Here is a 25,058-nt window from a genome sequence, read left to right on the forward strand (position 1 = left end):
GAACGGTGGAAGCAGCGGAGGAGTTTGCGAAGGCAGAAGGACTGTGGCAGAAGTGACAAATTGAGCAATGGTCATGTGCCGATGTAACCTCATGACTGTATTTTCTTCTTTTTTTTGTTTCACTGCGCGCGGGTGTAGAGGCTAAAGGAGCCAATGTTGCATATATTTGGACAAGGGAAGGGACAGGACTTTCACTCGAAAGGAGGGCTCTTTGGGGTGTAGGTGGATATGCAGGGTGTGTGCGCTAAATGGGGATCTTTGGGCTTTCCTAGGGCCGGGCAAGGGGGAAAGGGACCCAGGCGGGGGCCTCCACGCTGGCCGGTTTAAGCCGGCCAGTGAATGGGAGTGAGGTGGGGGGAGGGGCTGCGGACATTGGAGCCTGACAGAACAGGGTCCGAGTGGTCTAGCCGGGGTGGAAAGTTGGGGGGAGGGAACAGAGGTTGGGGGAGGGAACCGAGGTTGGGAGGAGTTTTACAAGAGGCAGTGGATGGGAGGAGCTGGAGACTTTGGCGGGGGGGGGGGGGGGGGGGGGGGGGGGGGGGGGGGAGAACAACTTTGGGGTATCATGTACGGTACTCTCTTAGAGGATGGATGGCGTTGGTTGGGGGAGTGGGGGGTGGGGGGGGGGGGGGTGGGGGGTGGAGAGCCGTGTAGATTAAGGGTGACTACGGGTAATCCCTGATTCCTTTTAGTCATTTGTTTATGTAAACATGCGGGTTGAGGTTTGGTGGGCGGATGGGATCGTTGTTATTATGTGGATTGATATATCTTGTTGATGGGTGTAAATGTGGGAGAAAACGTGAAAAAGGAGAATAAAATTTTAAAAAAAAAGTCAATGTGGGGAGGGGTAATTTTGGGGGGTGTTCTTGATTGTTGATGGTGCTCTTTTTTTGCATTGTAACCTGAAGCAACTGTTTTATATTATTCTGTTTATAATAAAAAGGTTTTCAATAAAAATATTTCTTAAAAAAGGAATGGGAGATAGTGGTAAATTTGTCATTTAAGTGCAGTATGACACCCTGAAACTTTGACTTTCCAGATATCCCAGGCTCCAAATATTTGACAGGTATGCCAGTGAATTTGAATTGTGAGCTCTCTGAAAAATTCCCAAGTTAAACCCTCAAAAGATTTTCTTGCATCCCTACAGCAGTTACAAAAAGATCAAGTACAATCTTCTCAGTCTCACCATCTCCCCAAGTTGACAAACTTGATTCTATCCAGTGTCATTTGTATTGAATTTCGAAGTATTGGACTGTGCTGCACAGTCAGAACATACATTAAATCTTCTGATAAAATATCTGTTGTGGCAACGTCAATTAACATCTATTATCAAAATTATAGCCTCAATTTACTATATTTTCTATTCCTAAATATAGTGAATAACAAAGTTGTGATTTGTTCGAAGATTATATTCAGCTAGTATACGAACGACCTGGAATTGCCATAGTGCGAATTAATGCTGAAAATTTTTGATTCAAACTACTTTCCCGACAAATCCTGCTTGTTTCCTGAAAATTAAGTTGCAATAGCAACATTTTGCTATATTCACACAAGCCCGCAGATGTGAAAGAATCGGCTCCAAATTGCTGGTGCACATCAAAAACACACTCAGCCCTCAAACAATCTGGAGCGGTACATTTAGATCAGACCATTTAAGCCTGACATCTACTAGGCAATGATTGTTCTGTCCTTGCACAAATGTCTGTACATAGAATTGAAATGTCTGAGCTTTCTGGAACGGAATTGCTGTCTTTTTAGTAGCATTTTAAAAACAAAACTTACTATTTCAACTTCTCCCTGACCTCGCTCCTGTACTTTGCCTTCTTCCATTTCATAGAATCACAGAATACCGAGTGCAGGAGGAGGCCATTTGGCCCATCGTGTCTGCACTGACCCTGTGAAAGAGAGCCCTACCCAAGCCCACACCACCTCCCTATCCTCGTAACCCCACCTAACCGTTGGACATGAAGAGGCAATCCACCCAACCCGCACATCTTTGGACTGTGGGAGGAAACCAGAGCACCCGAGGAAACTCACGCAAACACTGGGAGAAAGTGCAGACTTCACACAGGCAATCACCCAAGGTCAGAATTGAACCCGGGTCCCTGGTGCTGTGAGTCAGCAGTGCTAACCACTGTGCCTGAAGCTTTTTCAAAGTCCCTTATTTGCAAGTCTCTTTACTCTTCTGAATGTTTTCAAAACTCTCTCATGGCTTCCAAATGCTAATTTATTGATATTCTCAATTGCTACCTTTTATTATTTATGCCTCAAGGTCCTGTACTAGGTACAGTATTGGTCTAAGAACTGCTGGAACACACTAAGCAGAAAGTGAAGACCAGGGACCAGAGGGATAGTAAAGAAAACTAAAGCATAAACAAGGGGAGATGAGATTAATGTCTGGGAGGCAAAAGGCATAGCGAGCCAAAGCCAAGGTTAAATATCCAGGAGTTCTCACAGAAACAATTTCTGGAACAATTTCTGGAAGCAAAGCTGAGGCACGAAGGATTGTTGAAGGAAGGGGACTGTGAGCTGTGGACGGTACTCAGCCCGGAGCAAGAAACATGAGGCCCGATTATCCCAAGAAATTTCTAAGTTAATTTGGTGGCGGGTTTTTCAAGGAAATTCCAGTCGGCTCTGCTGGTGAGTTCCCCAACGCTATTCAATGACAATTAGTCACTTTTTTAGGCCCTGTGGAGTTTCCCACCGGTTTAGCCCATACTTAGAATTTTTTTTAGCACTGGGGAGCTGAACTCGGAGATTGGGCCGCCATTTTGAAAGGGCGCCCCGATCTCTAAGTGAGCTTGTGGGTCCGCCATACCTCCCACCCACAGGCAATGTCATCCCCCCCCCCCCCCACCCCGCTCCACACACATGGTCCCCCCCTCTTAAGGCCCCCCCCCCCCCCCTAGTCCCCTTACAGCATCCCCTTACTTCTAGGACCCCCACCTAACCTCCCGGAGGCCCCTACTTACCTTCCTTGCACCCCACCCTCATTTTATGGGCATGGTCCCCCCCATTGCCCCCAGGCAGTGCCATGCTGGTACTCTTGCACTACCACCCTGGCAGTGCTTCTGCTGGCTTGGCATGCCATCTGGGCACATTGGCAGTGCCAGAGGTGCCCATGTTTCAGGGGGAGGGCCAAGGAGCCACCCTGCGCTTAGCCTGACCACATGGGGTCTCCAGTGGCTGGGAGATCCCCCGGGTGCCGTTCCGCCTGGTCCACGTTTGCTTGGACCAGCACCGATCGGCGCCCGGCTGCAGCCTCGCTGGGGAGGCCGGTGAATCAGAGGAGGCCGCTGGATCTCGCGCAGGTAGATCGTAAGGTAGGTCATTTATGGAGGTTGCGCGGAGCCTGTTGGGAGGCTCGCTGCAAGCCTCTCCCGGCATTCTCCAGCCGTGTTGCACTCAAGTGAGAGCACAACGCGGCCTGAGATTCACACCCATGGAAGCAATGTTTGGGCCCAGGATCACAAAGAGGAACAAATTCCACTAGATTTATTAAACAAAATGTTAGTAGAACTGCCCTTTCATATTTACGAATGAGCTTTCAAAAAATGTTCAATGTCAAAAAATGTTCAATGTCACTTAAAATGATGCACATACCTCCACGTGGTTTCCTATAAATCGGCTATCACCCTCCACATTGATAGAGAAGTCGTAATATCCACTTGGTGGCTTTACCTCCATAAAATTTAATTCAAAAGTATCACTAATAAAAAAATGAAAATTATAGCTGTTATTTGTCAGTTCTCAGCAAATATTTAAAAGCCATTTGTTGTAGGTAAAATGTCAAAGATTACTTGCATTAATTCAAGAAGCACTAGGGTGTGAGCCAAGTTCAATGTTTTTTTGCACTATCTGTAACAGGCAATGATCTGAATGAAGAATTAGTTCCAATAGATCAACAGAAACATATGCACACATGCTTCTATTAAAAAAAAGTACTGTTTTTTCTTCCTATTCAACCAGATAGCTTCACGACAGCATGGACCATTCCGGCGGCCTGTTCCTACATAGCGGTATTGTCACTGGACTAGTAATCGTAAGACCATAAGACATAGGGGCAGAATTAGGCCACTCGGCCCATCGAGTCTGTTCCGCCGTTCAATCATGGCTATGTTTCTCATCCTCATTCTACTGCCTTTTGCTCACAACCCCTGATCCTGTTATTAATCAGGAACCTATCTATCTCTGTCTTAAAGACACTCAGTGTTTTGGCCTCCACAGCCTTCTGCGGCAAAGAGTTCCACAGATTCACCACCCTCTGGCTGAAAAAATTCCTCCTCATCTAGGTTTTAAAGAATCGCTTCTTTAGTCTGAGATTGTGCCCTCTGGTTCTAGTTTTTCATCCTCTCCATGCGCACTCTATCCAGGCCCCGCAGTATCTTGTAAGTTTCAATAAGATCACCCCATATCCTTCTAAACTCCAATGAGTACAGGCCCAGAGTCCTCAACCGTTCCTCATATGACAACAAAAACATTAGTTCAAATGTCAGATGCTGCAGGTCCGTTGTTGGTTGGGGACCAATGTCATTGTGTATACAATAACCAAAGGCGTATATCGTATACACCAGGGGTGTATACGATAGAACATTACAGCGCAGTACAGGCCCTTCGGCCCTCGATGTTGCGCTGACCTGTGAAACCACTCTAAAGCCCATCTACACTATTCCCTTATCGTCCATGTCTATCCAATGACCATTTGAATGCCCTTAGTGTTGGCGAGTCCACTACTGGTGCAGGCAGGGCATTCCACGCCCTTACTACTCTCGGAGTAAAGAACCTACCTCTGACATCTGTCCTAAATCTACCTCCCCTCAATTTAAAGCTATGTCCCCTCGTGCTAGACATCACCATCCGAGGAAGAAGGCTCTCACTGTTCACCCTATCCAATCCTCTGATCATCTTGTATGCCTCAATTAAGTCACCTCTTAACCTTCTCTCTAACGTAAACAGCCTCAAGTCCCTCAGCCTTTCCTCATAAGATCTTCCCTCCATACCAGGCAACATTCTGGTAAATCTCCTCTGCACCCTTTCCAATGCTTCCACATCCTTCCTATAATGCGGCAACCAGAATTGCACGCAATACTCCAAATGCGGCCGCACCAGAGTTTTGTACAGCTGCAACGTGACCTCATGGCTCCGAAACTCAATCCGTCTACCAATAAAAGCTAACACACTGTACGCCTTCTTAACAACCCTCTCAACCTGGGTGGCAATTTTCAGGGATCTATGTACATGGACACCGAGATCTCTCTGCTCACCCACACTGCCAAGAATCTTATTGTGCTCTGTCTTCCTGTTATTCCTTCCAAAATGAATCACCTCACACTTTTCTGCATTAAACTCCATTTGCCACCTCTCAGTCCAGCGTTGCAGCTTATCTATGTCCCTCTGTAACTTGTAACATCCGTCCGCACTGTCCACAACTCCACCGACTTTTGTGTCATCTGCAAATTTACTCACCCATCCTTCTACGCCCTCCTCCAGGTCATTTATAAAAATGACAAACAGCAGTGGCCCCGAAACAGATCCTTGTGGTACACCACTAGTAACTGGACTCGTGTCTGAACATTTCCCATCAACCACCACCCTTTGTCTTCTTCCAGCTAGCCAATTTCTGATTCAAACTGCTAAATCACCCTGAATCTCATGCCTCCGTATTTTCTGCAGTAGCCTACCGTGGGGCACCTTATCAAACGTTTTACTGAAATCCATATACACATCAACTGCTTTACCCTCATCCACCTGTTTGGTCACCTTCTCAAAGAACTCAATAAGGTTTGTGAGGCACGACCTACTCTTCACAAAACCGAGTTGACTATCTCTAATCAAATTATTCCTTTCCAGATGATTATATATCCTATCTCTTATAAACCTTTCCAAGCTTTTGCCCACAACAAAAGTAAGGCTCCCTGGTCTATAGTTACCGGGGTTGTCTCTACTCCCCTTCTTGAACAAGGGGACAACATTTGCTATCCTCCAGTCTTCTGGCACTATTCCTGTAGACAAAGATGACTTAAAGATCAAAGCCAAAGGCTCAGCAATCTCCTCCCTAGCTTCCCAGAGAATCCTAGGATAAATCCCATCCGGCCCAGGGGTCTTATCTATTTTCACACTTTCCAGAATTGCTAACACCTCCTCCTTATGAACCTCAAGCCTTTCAAGTCTAGTAGCCTGAATCTCAGTATTCTCCTCGACAACATTGTCTTTTTCCTGTGTGAATACTGATGAAAAATATTCATTTAGCAACTCTCCCATCTCCTCGGACTCCAAGCACAACTTCCCACTACTGTCCTTGACTGGCCCTACTCGTACCCTAGTCATTCGTTTATTCCTGACATATCTATAGAAAGCTTTAGGGTTATCCTTGATCCTACCTGCCAAAGACTTCTCATGTCCCCTCCTGGCTCTTCTTAGCTCTCTCTTTAGATCCTTCCTAGCTAACTTGTAACTCTCGAGCACCCTAACTGAACCTTCATGTCTCATCTTTACATAAGCCTCCTTCTTCCTCTTGACAAGTGTTTCAACTGCTTTAGTAAACCACGGGTTCCCTTGCTCGACCACTTCCTCCCTGCCCGACAGGTACATACTTATCAAGGACACACAGTAGCTATTCCTTGAACAAGCTCCACATTTCCATTGTGCCCATCCCCTGCGGACCCTTTCCAAGGCCAGCATATCCTTCCTTAAATACGGGGCCCAAAACTGCTCACAATCCAGGGTAATGCTCTGGGGGCCTGGGTTCAAATCCCACCACAGCAGATGGTGAAATTTGAATCCAATAAACATCTGGAATTAAAAGTCTAATGATGACCATGAAACCATTGCCAATTGCTGTAAAAATTATCTGGTTCACTAATGTCCTTTCGGGAAGGAAATCTGCCATCCTTACCTGGCTTACATGTTGCTCTAGCAATGTGGTTGACTTTTAAATGCTCCCTGAATAGACTTAGCAGGCCACTCTGTTCAAAGGCCATTAGGTATGGACAATACATTCTGGCCCAGCCAGTGACACCCACATCCCATGATATGAGTGAATAAAAACAAAAATCTCTCAGATGATATTAATTCAGTCAAGTTAAACATCGAGGCATAATCCTACACGGAGCTGCCCACAGTGCCATGGTTTCAGTTCAGGTAGGAATTTATAGATATGAAACTTGCATCCCAATATTTCAAGGCACCAATGTGCTAAAAGTGCAAATTTTGAATTTCTCTGTTTAAATATGTTTTTTGGAGATGGACTAATTTAATTTAACCCTTTTATATCCCTCAAAAACTTTTGCATTTAAGCGATTAAATAAAGCTTCTGATCAAATCTAACTATGTAACAACTTTAAATATCCTAATCATGTACCTTTCCTTTCAAAATGATGACAACTAATGACAGTTTGATTCTCCTCACAAAGAGAAAGAAACAATGATTTAGGGCAACACGTTAATGATTTTATGGTGTGGCATTCAAGATAACCAATGTTGGCATCGAATACATTCAGGTTAGATGCAACAGAGGCCAGATATAGAAAGGTCCCTCTGCTTTGATACAACAATGCGGAACCATAATATTCATAGAATCCCTACAGTGCAGAAGGAGGCTATTCGGCCCATCGAGTCTGCACACACCCTTCGAAAGAGCACCCGCCCATGTCCACTCCTCCACCCACCAGGCCATATCCCCATAACCTAACCTGCACATCCCTGGACACTAAGGGGCAATTTAGCATGGCCAATTCACCTAATCCGCACATTTTTGGACTGTGGGAGGAAACCCACGCAGACAGGGGGCGAACGTACAAACTCCACACAGCCACCCAAGGCCAGAATTGAACCCGGGTCCCTGGCACTGTGAGACAGCAGTGTTAACCACTGTGCCTCCGTGCCGGCCTCAAAAGCAGGATTGAAGCATGCTATAGTCAAAATCATTACATGCATGACCCTTACATCCAACATCGTGAAATTTGGTAATAACTATTTCATGCCGTCTACAGAGACAAAGAAAAATATTACCTGTATTAGCCACAAAAATGTCTTTCTTACCCTTTCAAAGCAAAAGATGATTGCTGAAGAACTGTGCTTTTTGTCAAAGCAGACTTGGCATATTCAAGCTGAACATCAGCTGAAGTCAGACTCTGGGACAAAACATTGGTCACACGCAACTGGAAACAAGTTGGGCAAGGAAAAGTTAAAAGTAAAAGACTTTGAGATAGGCCATTTAAAAGAAGACAAGTCAAATGAGGTGATTTTGAAATATATCTTCGACACGTGAACAAATTGCCACTTGTTACGGACAGAGGATGCATCTCTGTGGTACATTGTGTGCAGTGAACTCGGAATTGTCCTCAATCCAATCCGCTTGATGTTATGGTTAAACCTTTGTCACTAAAGTATACAGAATCATGTAAAAAGAATTGTTTTAAGTTGCAACCCAAATGAAAGCTTAATGATCACCACTTTCAGCCTGACACCCCACTGCGCTTTTCTTTTTTGGTCCCAATTAAATTTCCCATCTTTTACTTTTAAATACCAAAAACAGATGTACATCATGCAATTTTTTTTCCTATAATACTCAATCCAGAAAAGCGCCATCAATTTTGTTCAGTGACCTGAACATGCGTAACGTGCAATGCTCCCCTACAGTCACAAAACAATGCAAGCATTGTGTTGAAATTACCAAGCATTTAAATTGAATCAAGTCGTCAGATGGATCCACATCCTATTTAAAATTGATCGAAATAATAACACTGTTTGACAAAATGTCATTTTTGTTTCAGATAATTTATTTTCAGTCCTTTTTTTAAAAAAAAGTGTAAAAGGTGATTCCTGTCCTTCAAGTACCCACAAATCCCACATGTTCTTCTTTGATAACATTCGCTTATTGTCAAAGTAGGCTTCAATGAAATTACTGTGAAAAGCTCCTAGTCGCCACACTCCGGCGCCTGTTCGGGGAGGCCGGTATGGGAATTGAACCCCGCGCTGCTGGCATTGTTCTGCATTACAAGCCAGCTGTTTAGCCCACTGTGCTAAACAAGCCCCATGGTTCAAAACTGGATACCAGTTCCCACCTAATCATCACTGTGGCTCCAAAATTACATTTCTTAATGAGCCAGAATTGATTCGACAAAATTGCTCTCATTCCATGGAGCAACAAGATTAGGCACATTTTCTTCAGCGCATCGGTCATGTTAAAATTATAATTTCCACTGTGGTTTTATTTTGAATCCTTTGAGAATATAACATTTTATCTCTATGTAGTTATCTAGAATCTACCCATTATGTCAAAATTATACATGGAACAATGCAGCCCTCAGAAACTCTTTTACAGGGTTTCCAATATTAAAATGTCAGGTTAGCTGGCATTATTCCCTACCATGGCTTAAGGCGATACTTTCAATAGGTTTTTGCATTTGAATGTTGAAATATCACAAGTATCAAATATCACAAGACTACAAGTTACTTCAGATCCTTTCAGACAAGTGGCTTCTAATTTTCACTCGCTAATGACTGTACACAGTCTGATGATCAAAATATATTTTAAAACACAAATCCTAAAGATTACTTTAATAAGATTAAACTAACCCACTGAGGTAGCTTTTGGGCCTTTTAATGGCTTAATGACAGTGTTCACCCAAAGGCCTTGAACTCATCCAAAAGCCTGGGATTGAACTTCATATTTTTTGCAGATATGTGATTGTGCAATTAGCATGCATGCACCTGAACTCAATGGCTATGGTGGTGGCTCAGATGCCAGGCCAGAAAGCCGGAGGCAACCCAACTATGACAGTTTCAGGAGGCCCTGGCATGATTCAAATGCCCATAAGATACTTAATTGTCTGCCAGCTCACTTCCAAGAGCTGCTGGCCGATCAGTGAGTCAACAGCTCTGTAGTCCCAGCTGAGCCACTGGGAGTAGTGGCTACTATTGGTACTGCAGCTGGCAAGAACTAGCAATATGGAAGCAGCCCTGGAACCCAGATAAGCGAGGTTGGGTTCACCCGGGCTAGAGAGATAGACCCGAGGTGGGGGTTTATTGCTGGGAACAAAGGTGTTTCAGCCAGCTGGATCTTGCTGCTGATGGGGCCTTCCATGGCCCACAAGGTGCGTGATCAGAAGTCCATACTACCTTGAACCCTCCAGGAGGCCACCAGCTTTAACTGGGCCACATGATGAATTGCACTCCCCATCTAACCGGTAGAATGACAATCACAGGGAGTAGAGGTGCTAGGCACTCCACCCCAGATCCACCGTTTCTCCTGATTTAACAGCTCCCCAAGCTCTGAAATCGAAGATTTGAATTGGAAACTGATCCCAACATCGGTTTCAACAATTCAGAATCTTAAAGTGACATTACTACATTTGATATTACGCTGCATAATATTCCTGTTCATATAAAATAGCATACTCGTATACCTGACATTCCTATAATGAAGCATTTATTATATCTCATCCCCTGCCAGAAATGTATCTGCAACAGGCATAAATATCTGATTTCAAGTCACAAGGGGATATTGTTGAGGCATCCTTACACTTCAGGTACATGAATGCAAAAGTCAGTAGAGGGCAATGAGATTCAAATCTTGAGCAAGGTGAAGCCACTGATCCAGAGAAAGCTTCGAAGGTAGCTGCAAATTCCTATTACCTCAGTAAGAGAAAAAGCTTCTCAGTTTGAACAATGAAGTTACCTTAACAAAAAGGTTGAACTAAGCTAAATCAAATTTGTAGATCTAAGAGAAGTTACCTTTAGGCTGGGCTTCTTGTGGGAAACAGAGGCAATTCCTTCAGCTACCACAATAATTGGAATGTGATACTGATTATGGGACAAAGCCGCGGCAGCACAGGCAATGCTGAAAGCCTCAGACAGCGTGGTAAAATGTTTCTTGCTGAATACAGCATTAACAAGCTGAATGACTTGGTCCTGAAATTAAAAAGCGCAAGAGACTTGCAGACTTTCTGACATGCATAAAACCAACAAATTGATTGATCAACATGATATCACAGAATTGTTACGGCGCAAAAGGAGGCTGTTTGGCCCATCGGGTCCAAACTGGCACCATGACTTGGTGCCATTCCCTATACCTCTACACATTGTTTCTATTCAAGTAAATCATCTAATGCACCTTTGAATGCCTCGATTGAACCTGCCTGCTCCACAATTCCATGTAATGCATCCCACCAGAACCACTCATTGTATGAAAAGGCATTTTCTCAATTCCCATTTGTAGCTTTTGCAAATCAATTTAAATCTACCCCTTCTCATTCTTGATCCTTTTCGGAGTGGGAACAGTTTCTCCCTATCTACACTGACCAGCCCCTTCGTGATTTTGAGCAATTCTTTATCAAATCCCCTCTCATCCGTCATCTCTCCGAAAGAGAGAACCCAGCAATCTATTTACTTTGAAAGTCTGAAGATCAGATTCAATTAACTTTTCGGAATACCTTATACAGTATGTACATCACCCAAAGCAATATTTAATACAATGAATAGTTCAACAGTGATTCTAGCTTGAAGGAAAAGGTTACTTTTTATATAATGTTCAACCACAAAATTAATTAAGTGACATAGCCACAAGAATTTCAATAGACTTATGAGGTTAAGTGAATACTTGTCTGGTATATGATACTCGTATAGGAGGAGCAGGAGGCCATTCAGCCCTTTCAGCCTGCTCTTCAATAAGATCATGACATTTCTGATTGTAACCTCCTGCCTACTCCGGATAACCTTTCAACCGGTTGCTCATCAGGAACGCCCTTGTTTATCGAGAATCTGAGTTCATCCAAACAAAGTTAAAACAATCTCAGTACTATAGCTCAAGTACCAATGTATATTCTCTTTCCCCCTGTACAAAGGGGAAATAGGCACTAAATGGGCAGAACTTTGAATATATATGTGTGGCTGAAATGGTGACTCTACATAAAACCTGACCAAATTGCACAGTTCTGGGGTACAGACTGGGTCTTGAACCTATGGCCTTATGATTTGAAGGCCAGAATACCACCAAAGTGCCAAGATCATATTATGCAGGAAGGACAAATTTACTACAATTTTGACCAATGCATCATAATCCAGGAGGTAGCATAACATGGGGTGTAAGCAAATTGAACAGGGATGAGAATATCACAAAAATGACCATTAACATTCAGTCTCAAGGTCATGAATCACACTTTTCCTCCAGCCTGCATATTTTCACTAGAGTCAGAGGTTTTACAGCATGTAAAGAGGCCCTTCAGCCCATCGTGTCTGCGTCCGCCATCAAGCCTATCTATTCGAATCCCATTTTCCAACACACGGCCTGTAGCCTTGTATGCTATAATATTTCAAATGCTCATCTAAATGCTTCTTAAATGTTGTGGGGGTTCCTGCCTCTACTACCCTTTCAACCAGTAAGTTCCAGATTCCACCCATCTTCTGGGTAAAAATGTTTTCCTCACATCTCCTCTAAACCTCCTGCCCCTTATCTTAAATCTATGCCCCATCGTTATTGACCCCTCTGCTAAGTGGAAAGATTATTTCATATCCACCTATCAATGCCGCTCATCATTTTATACACGTCAATCAGATCCCCTCACAGCCTTCTCTGCTCCAAGGAAAACAACCCCAGCCTATCCAGACTTTCTTGATAGCGCAAATGCTCCAGCCCAGGCAACATTCTGATTAATCTCCTCCGCACCCACTCTCGTGTAATCACTTCCTTCGTATAATGTGGTGACCAGAACAGCACACAGTACTCAAGCTGTGGCCTAAACAGCATTTCATACAGCTCCAGCATAACCTCCCTGCCCTTATATTCTATGTTTACAAGGGAGCCAGTACCGATTCCTGCGGGACATCACTGGTCAGTTTCCATTCACAAAAACAACCTTGGACCATCACCCTCTGTCTCCTGCCGCGAAGCCTATTTTGGATCAAATTTACCAAATTGCCCTGGATCCCATGGGCTCGTAACTTTTTGACCAGTCTCCTATGCAAGACCTTGGCAAAAGCCGTACTAAAGTCCCTGTAGAATACATCAACTGCACTGCCCTCATCTACACACCGAGTCACCTCTCTGAAAAATGCAATCAAATTTGTAAGACATATCTCACTTTGACAAAGTCATGCTGACACTCATTGATTAATCCTTGCCTCCCCACGTGGAGATGAATTCTGTCACTCAGAATTTTTTCCAATAGTTTCCCTATCACTGATGTTAGACTCACTGGTCTGTAATTTCCTGATTGATTCCTACCACCCTTCTTGAATAAAGGTACCACATTAAGATGTCCTCAAGTCCTCTGGCACCTCTCCTGTCGCCAGGGAAGATTTGAAAATTGTCAGAACCTCTTCTCTCCTGCCTCCCAAAGCAGCCTGGGATGCATCTCATCTGAGCCTGGTGATTTATCCACTTTTAAGCCCACTAAAACCTCCTCCCTCTAAATGGCAATTTGTTCAAGTATATCACAGTCCTCCTCCCTGATTTTTTATTAGGGAAGTTGCCAGAGTCCATTATCAAGGATTTCATAGCACAGCATTTGGAGAGCAGTGGTATAATCAGACAAAGTCAGCATGGATTTACAAAAAGGAAATCTTGCTTGCCAATTCTACTGGAATTCTTTGAAGATGTAACCAGTAGAGTTGCCCAGGGAGAACCAGTGGATGTGGTTTATTTAGACTTTGAGAAGGCTTTTGACAAGGTCTCACATAGATTACTATGTAAAGTTAAAGTGCATGGGATTACGGATAGTGTCTTGAGATGGATAGAAAGCTGGGTAGCAGACAGGAAGCAAAAAGTTGGAATAAATGGGGCTTTTTCCAATTGGCAGGCTAGGACGAGTGGGGAACCGCAGGGATCTGCGCTAGGACCCCAACTGTCACATGATACGTTCACAATAAAATATTATACTTATTGTCACAAGTAGGATAAAAACACTGCAATGAAGTAACTGTGAAAAGCCCCTAGTCGCCACATTTCAGCTCCTGCTAGGGTACACAGAGGGAGAATTCAGAATGTCCAAATTACTTAATAGCACGTCTTTTGGAACTTGTGGGAGGAAACCGGAGCATCCGGAGGAAACCCACGGAGACACAGGGAGAACGTGCAGACTCCGCGCAGACAGTAACCCAAGCCGAGAATCGAACTTGGGAGCCTGGCTCTGTGGAAGCCATAGTGCTAACCACTATGCTCCCGTGCTGCCCTATACAGTGACCCAAGCCAGGAATCGAACCTGGGACCCTGGTGCTGTGAAGCCATAGTGCTAACCACTATGCTACCATGCTGCCCTATAGGGACATGGACATTGATTTGCTGAGAGGTGGTAAGAAACAGAGCATAGCTGTGAGAGAATATATTAAAAAGCAAGGATTCATTTTTCCCCACACATACAGATCCTGTGTGGAAAATACACAAAATAAAATGGTCTAAAAGCCTTGATGTGTAAATGCATTCCTCCTGCTAGCACGCACAACAAAACATACAGCACCGTCACAAAATGTACCCGAGGATGTTTGAAAATATCATAACAAGAAAAAGTCTAAGCAGGGTATTTTTCAAGGGAACTCAGCATCAGTTCTATAATATGCCTGGTTTCTTTAGCTTCCCTGTGCTTACCTCTTTGATTGCTGGCTCCATTCCAGCATGGTCAGACAGCTTATAAGCAGCACTCACAAATAAAGCTGTTGTTTCTAATCCTTCTTCAAACTGAAGATAAATACCTCCCAGGTCATCAAGACGTGCAACCAGATCCTAAAACAAAATGCATGTATTAAGTTATTGATAAGAATTCCTTAAAGAAAATTGCTTTTAAACTTGAACCTGTTTTATGTTACTGTCTACATCCAATAGCAGCTTTTGTCTGATATATCTGTATGAAGTCTAAATTCAAGAAAGTTAAGTTAAAGTTTCAGTTGGAGATCAACTATTTGTAGTGACAAATACAGACCATTAAACTTGAAGAAAAGCTGTATTTCTTCAGAAAAGGTTATGGAGCCTCACAGTCGCACCCTGTTTTCACGATGTCTGCCTTTGAAAAAGCTCTCACTAGCGATGGTGAGGTTGCTATTAGTACCAGATTTAACACTAGTTCCTCCAAAGTTGGGAAGACTTTCACCTTTTAGTCAAAGAACAGCACTGATTGTCCTAACCAAGCATGTATTGATTTCACAAGAGGAGGTATGCAGAAGTATAGAGAACATAATGAGAAACTATGCAACAGATTCAATATCTCTCCATCATTGAAATACCCTATAAAAAATTACTACGGTTAACTGTAGCAAAAAAAGTATCAGTGTTAAAAATTAGCATTGTATTGGCTTTAGTTCTATCCCGGTATTTAATGATCAAAAATAAGTCTGACTCATGAAAGAATGATGTGGAGATGCCGGCGTTGGACTGGGGTGAGCACAGTAAGAAGTCTTACAACACCAGGTTAAAGTTCAACGGGTTTGTTTCGAATCACTAGCTTTCAGAGCACTGCTCCTTCCTCAGGTGAATGAAGAGGTGGTTTCCAGAAACGTTTATATAGACAAAGTCAAAGATGCAATACGATACTTTGAATGCGAGTCTTTGCAGATAATTAAGTCTACAGGTCCAGACAGAGCAACTGGAGTGACGGATAATCATAGGTTACAGAAGTGCGAATTGTCTCAAGCCAGGACAGTTGGTAGGATTTCCCAAGCCCAGGCCAGATGGTGGGGGTGAATGTAATGCGACATGAATCCAAGGTCCTGGTTGAGGCTGTACTCATGTCTGCGGAGCTTTGCTCTAAGTTTCTGCTCGGCGATTCTGCGTTGTCGTGCGTCATGAAAGAATGTTCTTGCTATATTTTATTTCAATTACTTTTTAGTTTTCTAAAAACTTATAAACACGCTATGCAATTTGTAATTCATTAGCAGCTGCCTCTATGTCATTCAAGTTCTCAAGTTTCTGATACTCTTTTCAAAGCTGCTTTTCCAACCCAAATCAGTCTGCCTGGAACTCATGCACAGCAAGCTAGTTAGGTCAGATAACTTCCATAGACGGATCAGCAACAAGAAAATTAATTTCAGAATTGTTTCGTTAACTTTTAACGGTAACCAACCAGCTAGTTTGAATAACTGCTGTGAAATGTACTCGTCACTAGTTTTGTAACTGTTTACCAAATATGCTTACCAAAGTCTAGTGCAACATTGTTTTGCCATCTTTGGAAAACAATGGCGATCCAATGAAGACACTGTACATAACTAGTTAAAGGCTAGTTTCGCAGACAACTATTAATTTTAGCTAGTTATCGGGATATGTTTGTTTTTATTCTTTCCCAGGAAATGCTGACTAGGCCAGCATTTATTGTCTGTCCCCAATTCCACTTGATAAGGTGGTGGTAAGCTGCCTTCTTTTTTTTTTTGGAAATTTGTTTATTGAGTTTTCGTATTTTATATCCAAGGTGAGCTGCCTTCATGAACTGCTGCAGTCCATGTAGTGTATGTACTCCCAGTGTTGTTAGGGAGGGAAATCCAGGATTTTGACCCAGGACAATGAAGGAAAAGTGACTTGAGTTTCAAGTCAGGATGGTGTGGAGTTTGGAGGTGTATTTGCAGGTGGTGGTGGTTCCCATGCACGTGCTGCCCCTCTCTTCTAGATGGTAGAGGTCACATTCTTGGAAGGTGCTGTTGAAGGAGCCTTGGTTAGTTGCTGCAGTGCATCTTGAAGATCATGCACACTGCTGCTACTGCGCATCGGTGGAGGGGGGACTGGGTGTTGAATGTGATGGATGAGGTGTCAATCAAGCGAGCTGCTTTGTCCTGGATGGTGTGGAGCATCTTGCATGTTGCTGTAGCTGTACTCAGGCAAGTGCAGACTATTCCACCAGAGTCCTGACATGTGCCTTGTGTTAATACACATATTTAAGAAAACTAAGCTCACAAGCAAATTGCAATTGTAAACCGACTTGGAAACACCTGGGAGATGATTACTGGACAGGGAAAATGACTCTATGGATGTCTCAAAGGTATAATAATTGACAGTATGCTGTAAAGTCAGCCTTAGACGATATGTACACCAATAGCATTGATCAAATTTTCAAATTTAATTGTATTAAAAAGGGAAAAGCAAGGTCGGAATAATTGCAATATTAAACATAAGGTAGTTAACAAAAGCGGACGGGTTCACACAACTATTTGTGAAATACTTAAAATTATTTTTGAAACAAATGCAAAGCTTAGCACCACAAGTTGCAAAAACGCAAAGTTCTGGATTACCTTCATCCAGCTGGTCTGAAATTCACACACATGTACATACAAACAATATTTATCATAATGTGATGTATATGTGATGTAAATATGTATATTTATTATAGCAATCTTTGTTCTATTGTTTTCATCTGTAGTTTAACTGTCTATCCCATCTATACTTCAGGCGTGACTACTTTATTCTAAAAAAACGGAAGAATTTTTCAAAAGCCGAAATGCGATCTCCTTAACACTGGTGTCAAGTGTGACAGTTGTACCTATACATTAACAATTTAGAAATTAACTTTTCTATCTTATTCACTTCAATAGTTTTTTTTCCCCTACCCAATCCCATACACGACTCCGAAACAAAGTTTTTACCTCAATCTCCTCCACGATACTTCTTAGATCAGCCTGCTGAGATAGGTAGGAAGTTGCAAACAATGCATGGATAATTCTGTAAACAAGAACACCTCATTTAGTGACGTCTAATTTTAAGAGGTCCGTTCTCCTGTACATGATGTGCTAATTTAAGTTACAGTACAGATTTAATGATTTTTATTCAATTTTTGCCGTGGCAAATTTCCCTTTACGAATTTGCAATCTCATTCCCTTATTGTACATTGTGGAGGTGGTCAGAAGAAGCTCTACTTAATGACCCTGTACTCTTAGACCTTGCAATCGCACACCGCAATGTCCTGATAAAAGAAAACATTAATGTAATAGATCTGTAATCTTACACTATTTCTCCACACCTGGGATCATTTTATTGAGACACTCAGTTTGAGATTTCAAAATAATTACCTCTTGCACTTTTTGTATTATCTATTTGGTCAAAATTACTTTTCCTATCATGCTTAGATAACCTCCTCCAAACACGTCAGAAGACTCAAATACTTTCTTATTTTCTGAATTTAGTCTCTGTGCGTACTCTTCGTTTCAAAGCTGAGTAAAGCACAACTTCCTTCCTTCTGCCCGAATGACATCTGTAGTTTACAGACAAGATTAGTGTCCTAAACTTTCTCTTCATGGATTACTTGGTATAAAACCGTAGGAGCTAATGTCACAACACCCTGGGCTAGTGTGTGGCCAATTCCAACCCCACTTGACCCGGAACCTCAACACAGCTGAATTAACCAATAATTTGTTAGAAAAATACCCAAAGTCTTTGGCCCTTGGCTCCCCAATAATTACAATCACCAGGTCTGATCATTTAAACAATTATTTTATTTGTAAGAACTATAATAAAATATGAAATATGCCGCAAATATAGCTATCTAATTCCTAATCACCCACTTTAACTTGCCCCCACACTCTACGTACATGACAGATAAACACAGAAGGGAGGAGAGGGATGAAAATGTAAGTCAAAGGAAAAAGAAATGGGTGTCTTTAAGCAGGACATTGACAGGATGCAGAGCTGGGCTGAGAAGTGGCAGATAACCTTGATAAATGTGATGTGATTCATTTTGAAAGGTCGAATTTGAATGCTGAATACAGGGTTAAAGGCAGGATTCTTGGAAGTGTGGAGGAACAGAGGGATCTTGGGGTCCGCATACATAGATCCCTCAAAGTTGCCACCCAGGTTGATAGGGTTGTTAAGAAGGTGTATGGTGTGTTGGCTTTCATTAACAGAGGGATTGAGTTTAAGAGCCGCGAGGTTTTGCTGCAGCTTTATTAAACTCTACTTAGACCACACTTGGAATATTGTGTCCAGTTCTGGTTGCCTCATTATAGGAAGGATGTGGATGCTTTGCAGAGGGTACAGAGGAGATTTACCAGGATGCTGCCTGGACTGGAGGGCATGTCTTATGAAGAAAGGTTGAGGGAGCTAGGGCTTTTCTCACTGGAGCGAAGAAGGCAGAGGTGCACAAGGTGATGAGAGGCATGGATAGAGTGGATAGCCAGAGACTTTTCCCCAGGGTGGAAATGGCTGTCACGAAGGGACATAATTTTAAGGTGATTGGAGGAAGGTATAGGTGAGATGTCAGAGGTAGGTTCTTTACACAGAGAGTGGTCGGTGTTTGGAATGCACTGCCAGCAGAGGTGGCATCAGAGTCATTAGGGACATTTTAGCGACTCTTACACAGCACATGGACAGCAGTAAATTGAAGGGGTGTAGGTTAGGTTGATCTCAGATTAGGATAAATAGTCGGCACAACATCGTTGGCTGAAGGGCATGTACTGTGCTGTACTGCACTATGTTCTATGTAATCCCACTTTTCAACACTTGGCCTATAGCCTTGAGTATTGTGACATTTCAAGTGCTCATCCAAGTACATTTAATAGATTGCGGTTTCCTGCCCCATCTCCTCTCCCAGGCAGTGAACTCCAGATTCCAAACCCCCTCTGGGTGAAAAATTGTTTCTTCAAATCCCCTCTAAACCTCCTGCCTTTCACCTTACAATTATGCCCCCTCTTATTGACCTTCAACTAAGGGGAACAGGTGCTTTCTATCCACCATGTCCATACCCCTCATAATCTTATACACCTCAATCAGGTCCCCTCTCAGCCTTCTCTGCTCCAAAGAAAACAACCCGAGCTTACCCAGCCTCTCTTCATAGCTAAAATGCTCCATCCCAGGAAACATCCTGGTGAATCTCCTCTGCACCTTCTCTAGTGCAATCTCACCCTTCCTATAGTGCGGCGACTAAAACTGAACACTGTACTCCAAACGAACACTGTGGCCTAACGAAAGTCTTGTACAGCTCCAACATAACCCCCCTGCTCTTATAGTCTATGCCACGACTGATAAACAGTAAATCTTAAAACACCAGGTTAAAGTCCAACAGGTTTGTATCGAATCACTAGCTTTCGGAGCACTGCTCCTTCCTCAGGTGAATGAAGAGGTAGGTTCCAGAATATAAGGAATGACATACCCCAAGGGGCCATCATCTTTAGAGATGTGAGCAGCAAGGGCTCCAAGAACATGCAAGACGGCACTTTGAATGCGAGTCTTTGCAGGTAATTAAGTCTTTACAGGTCCAGATGGAGAGAGGGAGTCACAGGTTAAAGAGATGTGAATTGTCTCAAGCCAGAACAGTTGGTAGGATTTGGCAAGCCCAGACCAGATGGTGGGGGTGAATGTAATGCGAACATTACATCACGACTGATAAAGGCAAGTGCCCCGTATGCCTTAACTGTACAATTAACCAGTCCTGCCGCCTTCAGGGATCTGTGGACAAGCATTCCAAGCTCCCTCTGTTCCTCTAAGCTTCCTAGTGTCCTGACATTCATTGAGTACTCCCTTGTCACGTTACTCCTTCCAAAGTGCATCACCTCACACTTTTCAGAGTTAAATTCCATCTGCCACTGTGGCCAGTAGTGGGGGTCAGTCTATGAACAGCTCCTTTTAAACTTCCAGGCACACAAAATTCAAGCAGGACAAACCAGTGATAAGAAATAAAAGTACAAATACAGCTGAAATAGCGGTGTTTCAGGAATTAGATAGCCAGTGATCAGGGCCAGATGTTATTTAGTTCTGCCCGTCTACACTTTTAATTCCTACATTTCACATTCTTTATTGCCACACTGAGCAAGGCCTGTTTCTGCAAAGGATGGTTATGTAATTGCTGAAAGAATTTTTGTTAAAAAAAACTTCATAGTTTCTTTGCAAAGTAGTTGAAAACTTACACTGTGGTTACATGAGTATTCACACGTATATCTACGACTGACTTGTAAAGATCCTGATTTATATATTGGTTCTATACAAACAGATCTTATTAAATTTCTAGTGTTCACTAAGAACAGGAATATAAGGAATGACATACCCCAAGGAGCCATCATCTTTAGAGATGTGAGCAGCAAGGGCTCCAAGAACATCCCGAGATACCATAGGAAGGCCAAAATTGCTCAAAGCTCCGACTGCATGGTAAATCTGGGTGATCGAGGTATCATCGCTCACTGCTGCCAACAAGAGATCTCGAGTTTCATTGCTGACTGCAATCTGCAAATGTATTTGGAAGAAAAAAATAAGTGTCTGCTCATTGACCTTGCTACTTGTCACGCAGTCAGTCATTCATTCAATGTCATATTCTCTTCCTTGTCGTGACGCTGAGGATGCCAACATTTCTGCATGTCTCAGTGGGATAGAGGCATACATCTATGGAATAAAGGGACTGCAATATTAGTCCATAGATGTACTCCGACATAAAAATAATATTGTTCAACTGGAGTGCTGTCCCACTCATGAAGACTACTACTAATACAGTCATTTTGTTTTTCCAGCCTCACACATGAAAATAGCCTTCTCTGGACTGTGAACCCTGCTGTTCTAACTTTCCAAAGCTATGGAAACAATATGGAGGCTTCTCAATTAAAGCTGGCAGCGTAAGCGCCATGAAATCTCCAACTCTAAACTATTATCCCTTGCTGGTATGATCATGCGGCTGGTCAAATCGGTATTAGTGCTTCCAACATGCCCCTGAATAACAATACAATGGAAGTACAGTTTAGAGCACCAGTTTTCCGCTATTACTACTTCTGTGCTTTCACATGGGTCCATTAGCAAAATCTTAAGACTCATTTCAATATAGGAATTACTACTGAGGGCCTGCAACTTATAGGGTGAATGAGTCAGTGGAAAGCTGACTATATCACACAGAAATTATTTTCCATATGCTTTACACAGCAAAGTCAACCATTTCTTCTTAAAAGTTATTTTCTGCATAACTTACCTCACAATTAGAGAGGGCTTGACTTGCTTCAGCAGCGTAAAAAAGGGAATCGACATTTCTGGAGTCCACTTGCGATTTCAAAAAGTTACACGCGGTCTGATTGGAAATTACAAACAGATTCAGAAGTAACTTTTTAAACTACTGGTATAGTTCTTTCTATTTAAGAATCAACAAAGAATAGTATTAATTGCTTATATGTTTTTAAAGAAAACAATGGAAACGAAATCCAGGCAACATGGTTCTAAAATTTTGCGGTGTGATTCTGTGAATCAGATATCATTCTCTCAACACTAATCCTTACATTGTTAAGAAAACAAATTAAAATAGACCAACCAGTTAAAACAGCATTGTCAATACATGTAAAAGAGGCTAGAGCTGCAAAACTCAGCCCAAAGAAAAATGTCATTTTCTTCAGGCTGATCCGTTTTCCCTTAAACATTGAACTGCAAACTTTCAAAGCTCTCTTTACCTTTGGAGTCTCCCTTATTTTTCCCAGAAAGCTGTCATCATTTCTGTACTAGCCACATTTTAGGGGGTGGGGGAAATATGTAAGCAAGCAAGGTCTTTGGCGCGAAGGTTATTTCAAAAGAATCAGAGATATTTCATTTTCCAACTTTTGGACAAATCGCCCATCACATTACTGAAAGTTCTGAAATAACTAACTGCCTATTGTACAGGAAAATGTCGATACAATTTCAGGTAATGTACTAAATAATGTACCAAATACACTATTGTGTAACTCATGTTGGTTATGCACCTTGACGACAAACCTGCGACTGCCTGTGCCTAGAACAGGTAGGACAACAGGTACGTGGAAAAAAACATTACCTCCAACATACATTCCACTCCGACTTGTATATATATTGTTGTTCCTTCAGGGTCACTTGGTAAAAACATGAAAGCTCTCCACTGAACATCTCTGGAGTATCTTCACCACATGGACTATAATGGTCCAAAAGGGCTTACCACCAACTTCTCAAGGTCACCTTGTGGTAGTCAATAAATGCTGACCTTGCCAGTGACACACATGGCCCCAGAATAAAGACATTTTTTGTCTTCTCAATTTCTTTGAATACAAGATGGTAGACAATCTATTTCCTGGCCTTTGACTTCAGGAGCAGCAATGGTGCAGAATAGGAACACCTAAAATTAGTGGACAATGGCGGAGTTCTGACTAAATCCAGAATACCTATCCAACTGCACATCTGACCCAGTGTCTCCTGATGATGAAACTAAGTCGATAAGGAAGACAATCTGAGGAGCTTCTGACCTTGCATTCACACCATCATTAAGACCACCTATTTCTATCTCTGCTGCAACATTGCCCGACTTTGCTCGTCATTGCTCAATTGCTGCTGAAAACCTCATTCATGTCTTTGTTATTTCTAGACGTGACTCGCTCCTGTGCTTGCGGACCTACATTGGCTCCTCCCGTCAAGCAAAGTCTTGATTTTAAAATTAGTCCATGGCCTTGCCCCTCCATACCGCAGTAATCTCCTCCGGCCCCACAATGCTCGGAGATATTTTTACATCCAATTCTTGCCTCTTGATTTTAATTATTCCACCATTGGTGACCGCGTTTCCATTTGCTTTGACACAGGCTCTGGAATCCCCACCGTATACCTCTCTACCTCACTTTCTTTCTTTCAGGCGCTCCCGAAAATATACCTTTTTGATCAAGCCTTTGGTCACTTGACACAATGCGTTTTATTTCATTATGTTAAAGGTTTTATATCAATATGACCTCTTATATTAGTGAAATCTAGTTAAGTTATACATTCTCTTTTTACAACTGCTCACCTGCTCATCTGGTACTTGACTCCCAAGCTTTTGCAAGCCTACTATGGTGTAATAGGCATTCTCCAAATTAGAATAAGGCTGCTTTAAAGTTTGTGTTAATCTTTCAATATCAGAATTTGACAAATAGTGCTTAAGGGTGATGGCCTGAGTAACGGCCAGCAAGGCCAAGGTGAACAGAGTCCCTGTACCTGAAACGCAAAGAGAGAAATACAGATTAAGTAAAAGATAAAGAGAGATTACACAAAGTCTTTTTTGTATAATGTTCATTAAATTGAGGCATATTAACTCTGGGGTTTATGAGTTCAATAAGGACAGCACATTGCAAGGGCTTGCTTGAATCACAAGCGTCTGCAGAATTGACTGATGTGAACACCTCAATAGCAGTAAAGTACCACAAATTGAAGACAAACATGTATCACTCCATCACTCCCCATAATGACACTGAAGGTCTTCCACTTCTGATCACTTCCCGATCGACAATAGGAACAAAATAAAAGATAGTGAAACTGAACAGAAAGAGAGATTTGGAAATGGAAGTGCCAATTCTTCAGAAGCTAAATTTGAGATTTCCCACACCACAAACATGTTGACAGGGTTAAAGGATTGGCTAACTAAGTAGGCACGATGCATAAATGGGCAATTTCCAGGTTGGCGAGATGTAACAGGTGGAGAGTGGATCAGTGCTGGAGCCTCAACCATTTACAATCTAGGCAATGATCTGGGTGAAGGGGCTGAATATATACTTTTTTAAAAAAAATTTTTTTTTTTTTAGAGTACCCAATTCATTTTTTTCAATTAAGGGGCAATTTAGAGTGGCCAATTCACCTAGCCTGCACATCTTTGGGTTAACAAAGAACAAACAAAGAAATGTACAGCACAGGAACAGGCCCTTCGGCCCTCCAAGCCCGTGCCAACCATGCTGCCCGACTAAACTACAATCTTCTACACTTCCTGGGTCCGTATCCCTCTATTCCCATCCTATTCATGTATTTGTCAAGATGCCCCTTAAATGTCACTATCGTCCCTGCTTCCACCACCTCCTCCGGTAGCAAGTTCCAGGCACCCACTACCCTCTGCGTAAAAAACTTGCCTCGTACATCTACTCTAAACCTTGCCCTCTCACCTTAAACCTATGCCCCCTAGTAATTGACCCCTCTACTCTGGGGAAAAGCCTCTGACTATCCACTCTGTCTATGCCCCTCATAATTTTGTAGACCTCTATCAGGTCTCCCCTCAACCTCCTTCGTTCCAGTGAGAACAAACCGAGTTTATTCAACCGCTCCTCATAGCTAATGCCCTCCATACCAGGCAACATTCTGGTAAATCTCTTCTGCACCCTCTGTAAAGCCTCCACATCCTTCTGGTAGTGTGGCGACCAGAATTGAACACTATACTCCAAGTATG

At 42.6% G+C, this 25,058-nt stretch overlaps 1 protein-coding gene across 2 annotated transcripts in view; it reads right to left on the minus strand.

Annotated features, from left to right (window-relative positions):
- LOC140406610 (dolichyl-diphosphooligosaccharide--protein glycosyltransferase subunit 2-like) overlaps positions 1-25,058 on the minus strand; it is a 74,885-nt gene that overhangs the window by 43,275 nt on the left and 6,552 nt on the right. For both annotated transcript variants that reach the window (XM_072494613.1, XM_072494612.1), the window contains exons 2-9: positions 23,655-23,842; positions 21,855-21,950; positions 20,949-21,124; positions 17,560-17,635; positions 14,585-14,719; positions 10,738-10,914; positions 8,041-8,159; positions 3,604-3,709 (exon numbers count right to left, since the gene is read on the minus strand). In XM_072494613.1, the coding sequence (XP_072350714.1) occupies positions 3,604-3,709; positions 8,041-8,159; positions 10,738-10,914; positions 14,585-14,719; positions 17,560-17,635; positions 20,949-21,124; positions 21,855-21,950; positions 23,655-23,842 (1,073 nt within the window). The remainder of the gene's footprint in view (positions 1-3,603; positions 3,710-8,040; positions 8,160-10,737; positions 10,915-14,584; positions 14,720-17,559; positions 17,636-20,948; positions 21,125-21,854; positions 21,951-23,654; positions 23,843-25,058) is intronic.

Source organism: Scyliorhinus torazame, unplaced genomic scaffold (genome assembly GCF_047496885.1).
Source record: "Scyliorhinus torazame isolate Kashiwa2021f unplaced genomic scaffold, sScyTor2.1 scaffold_713, whole genome shotgun sequence".
In the NCBI taxonomy this organism is placed as follows: Eukaryota; Metazoa; Chordata; class Chondrichthyes; order Carcharhiniformes; family Scyliorhinidae; genus Scyliorhinus; species Scyliorhinus torazame.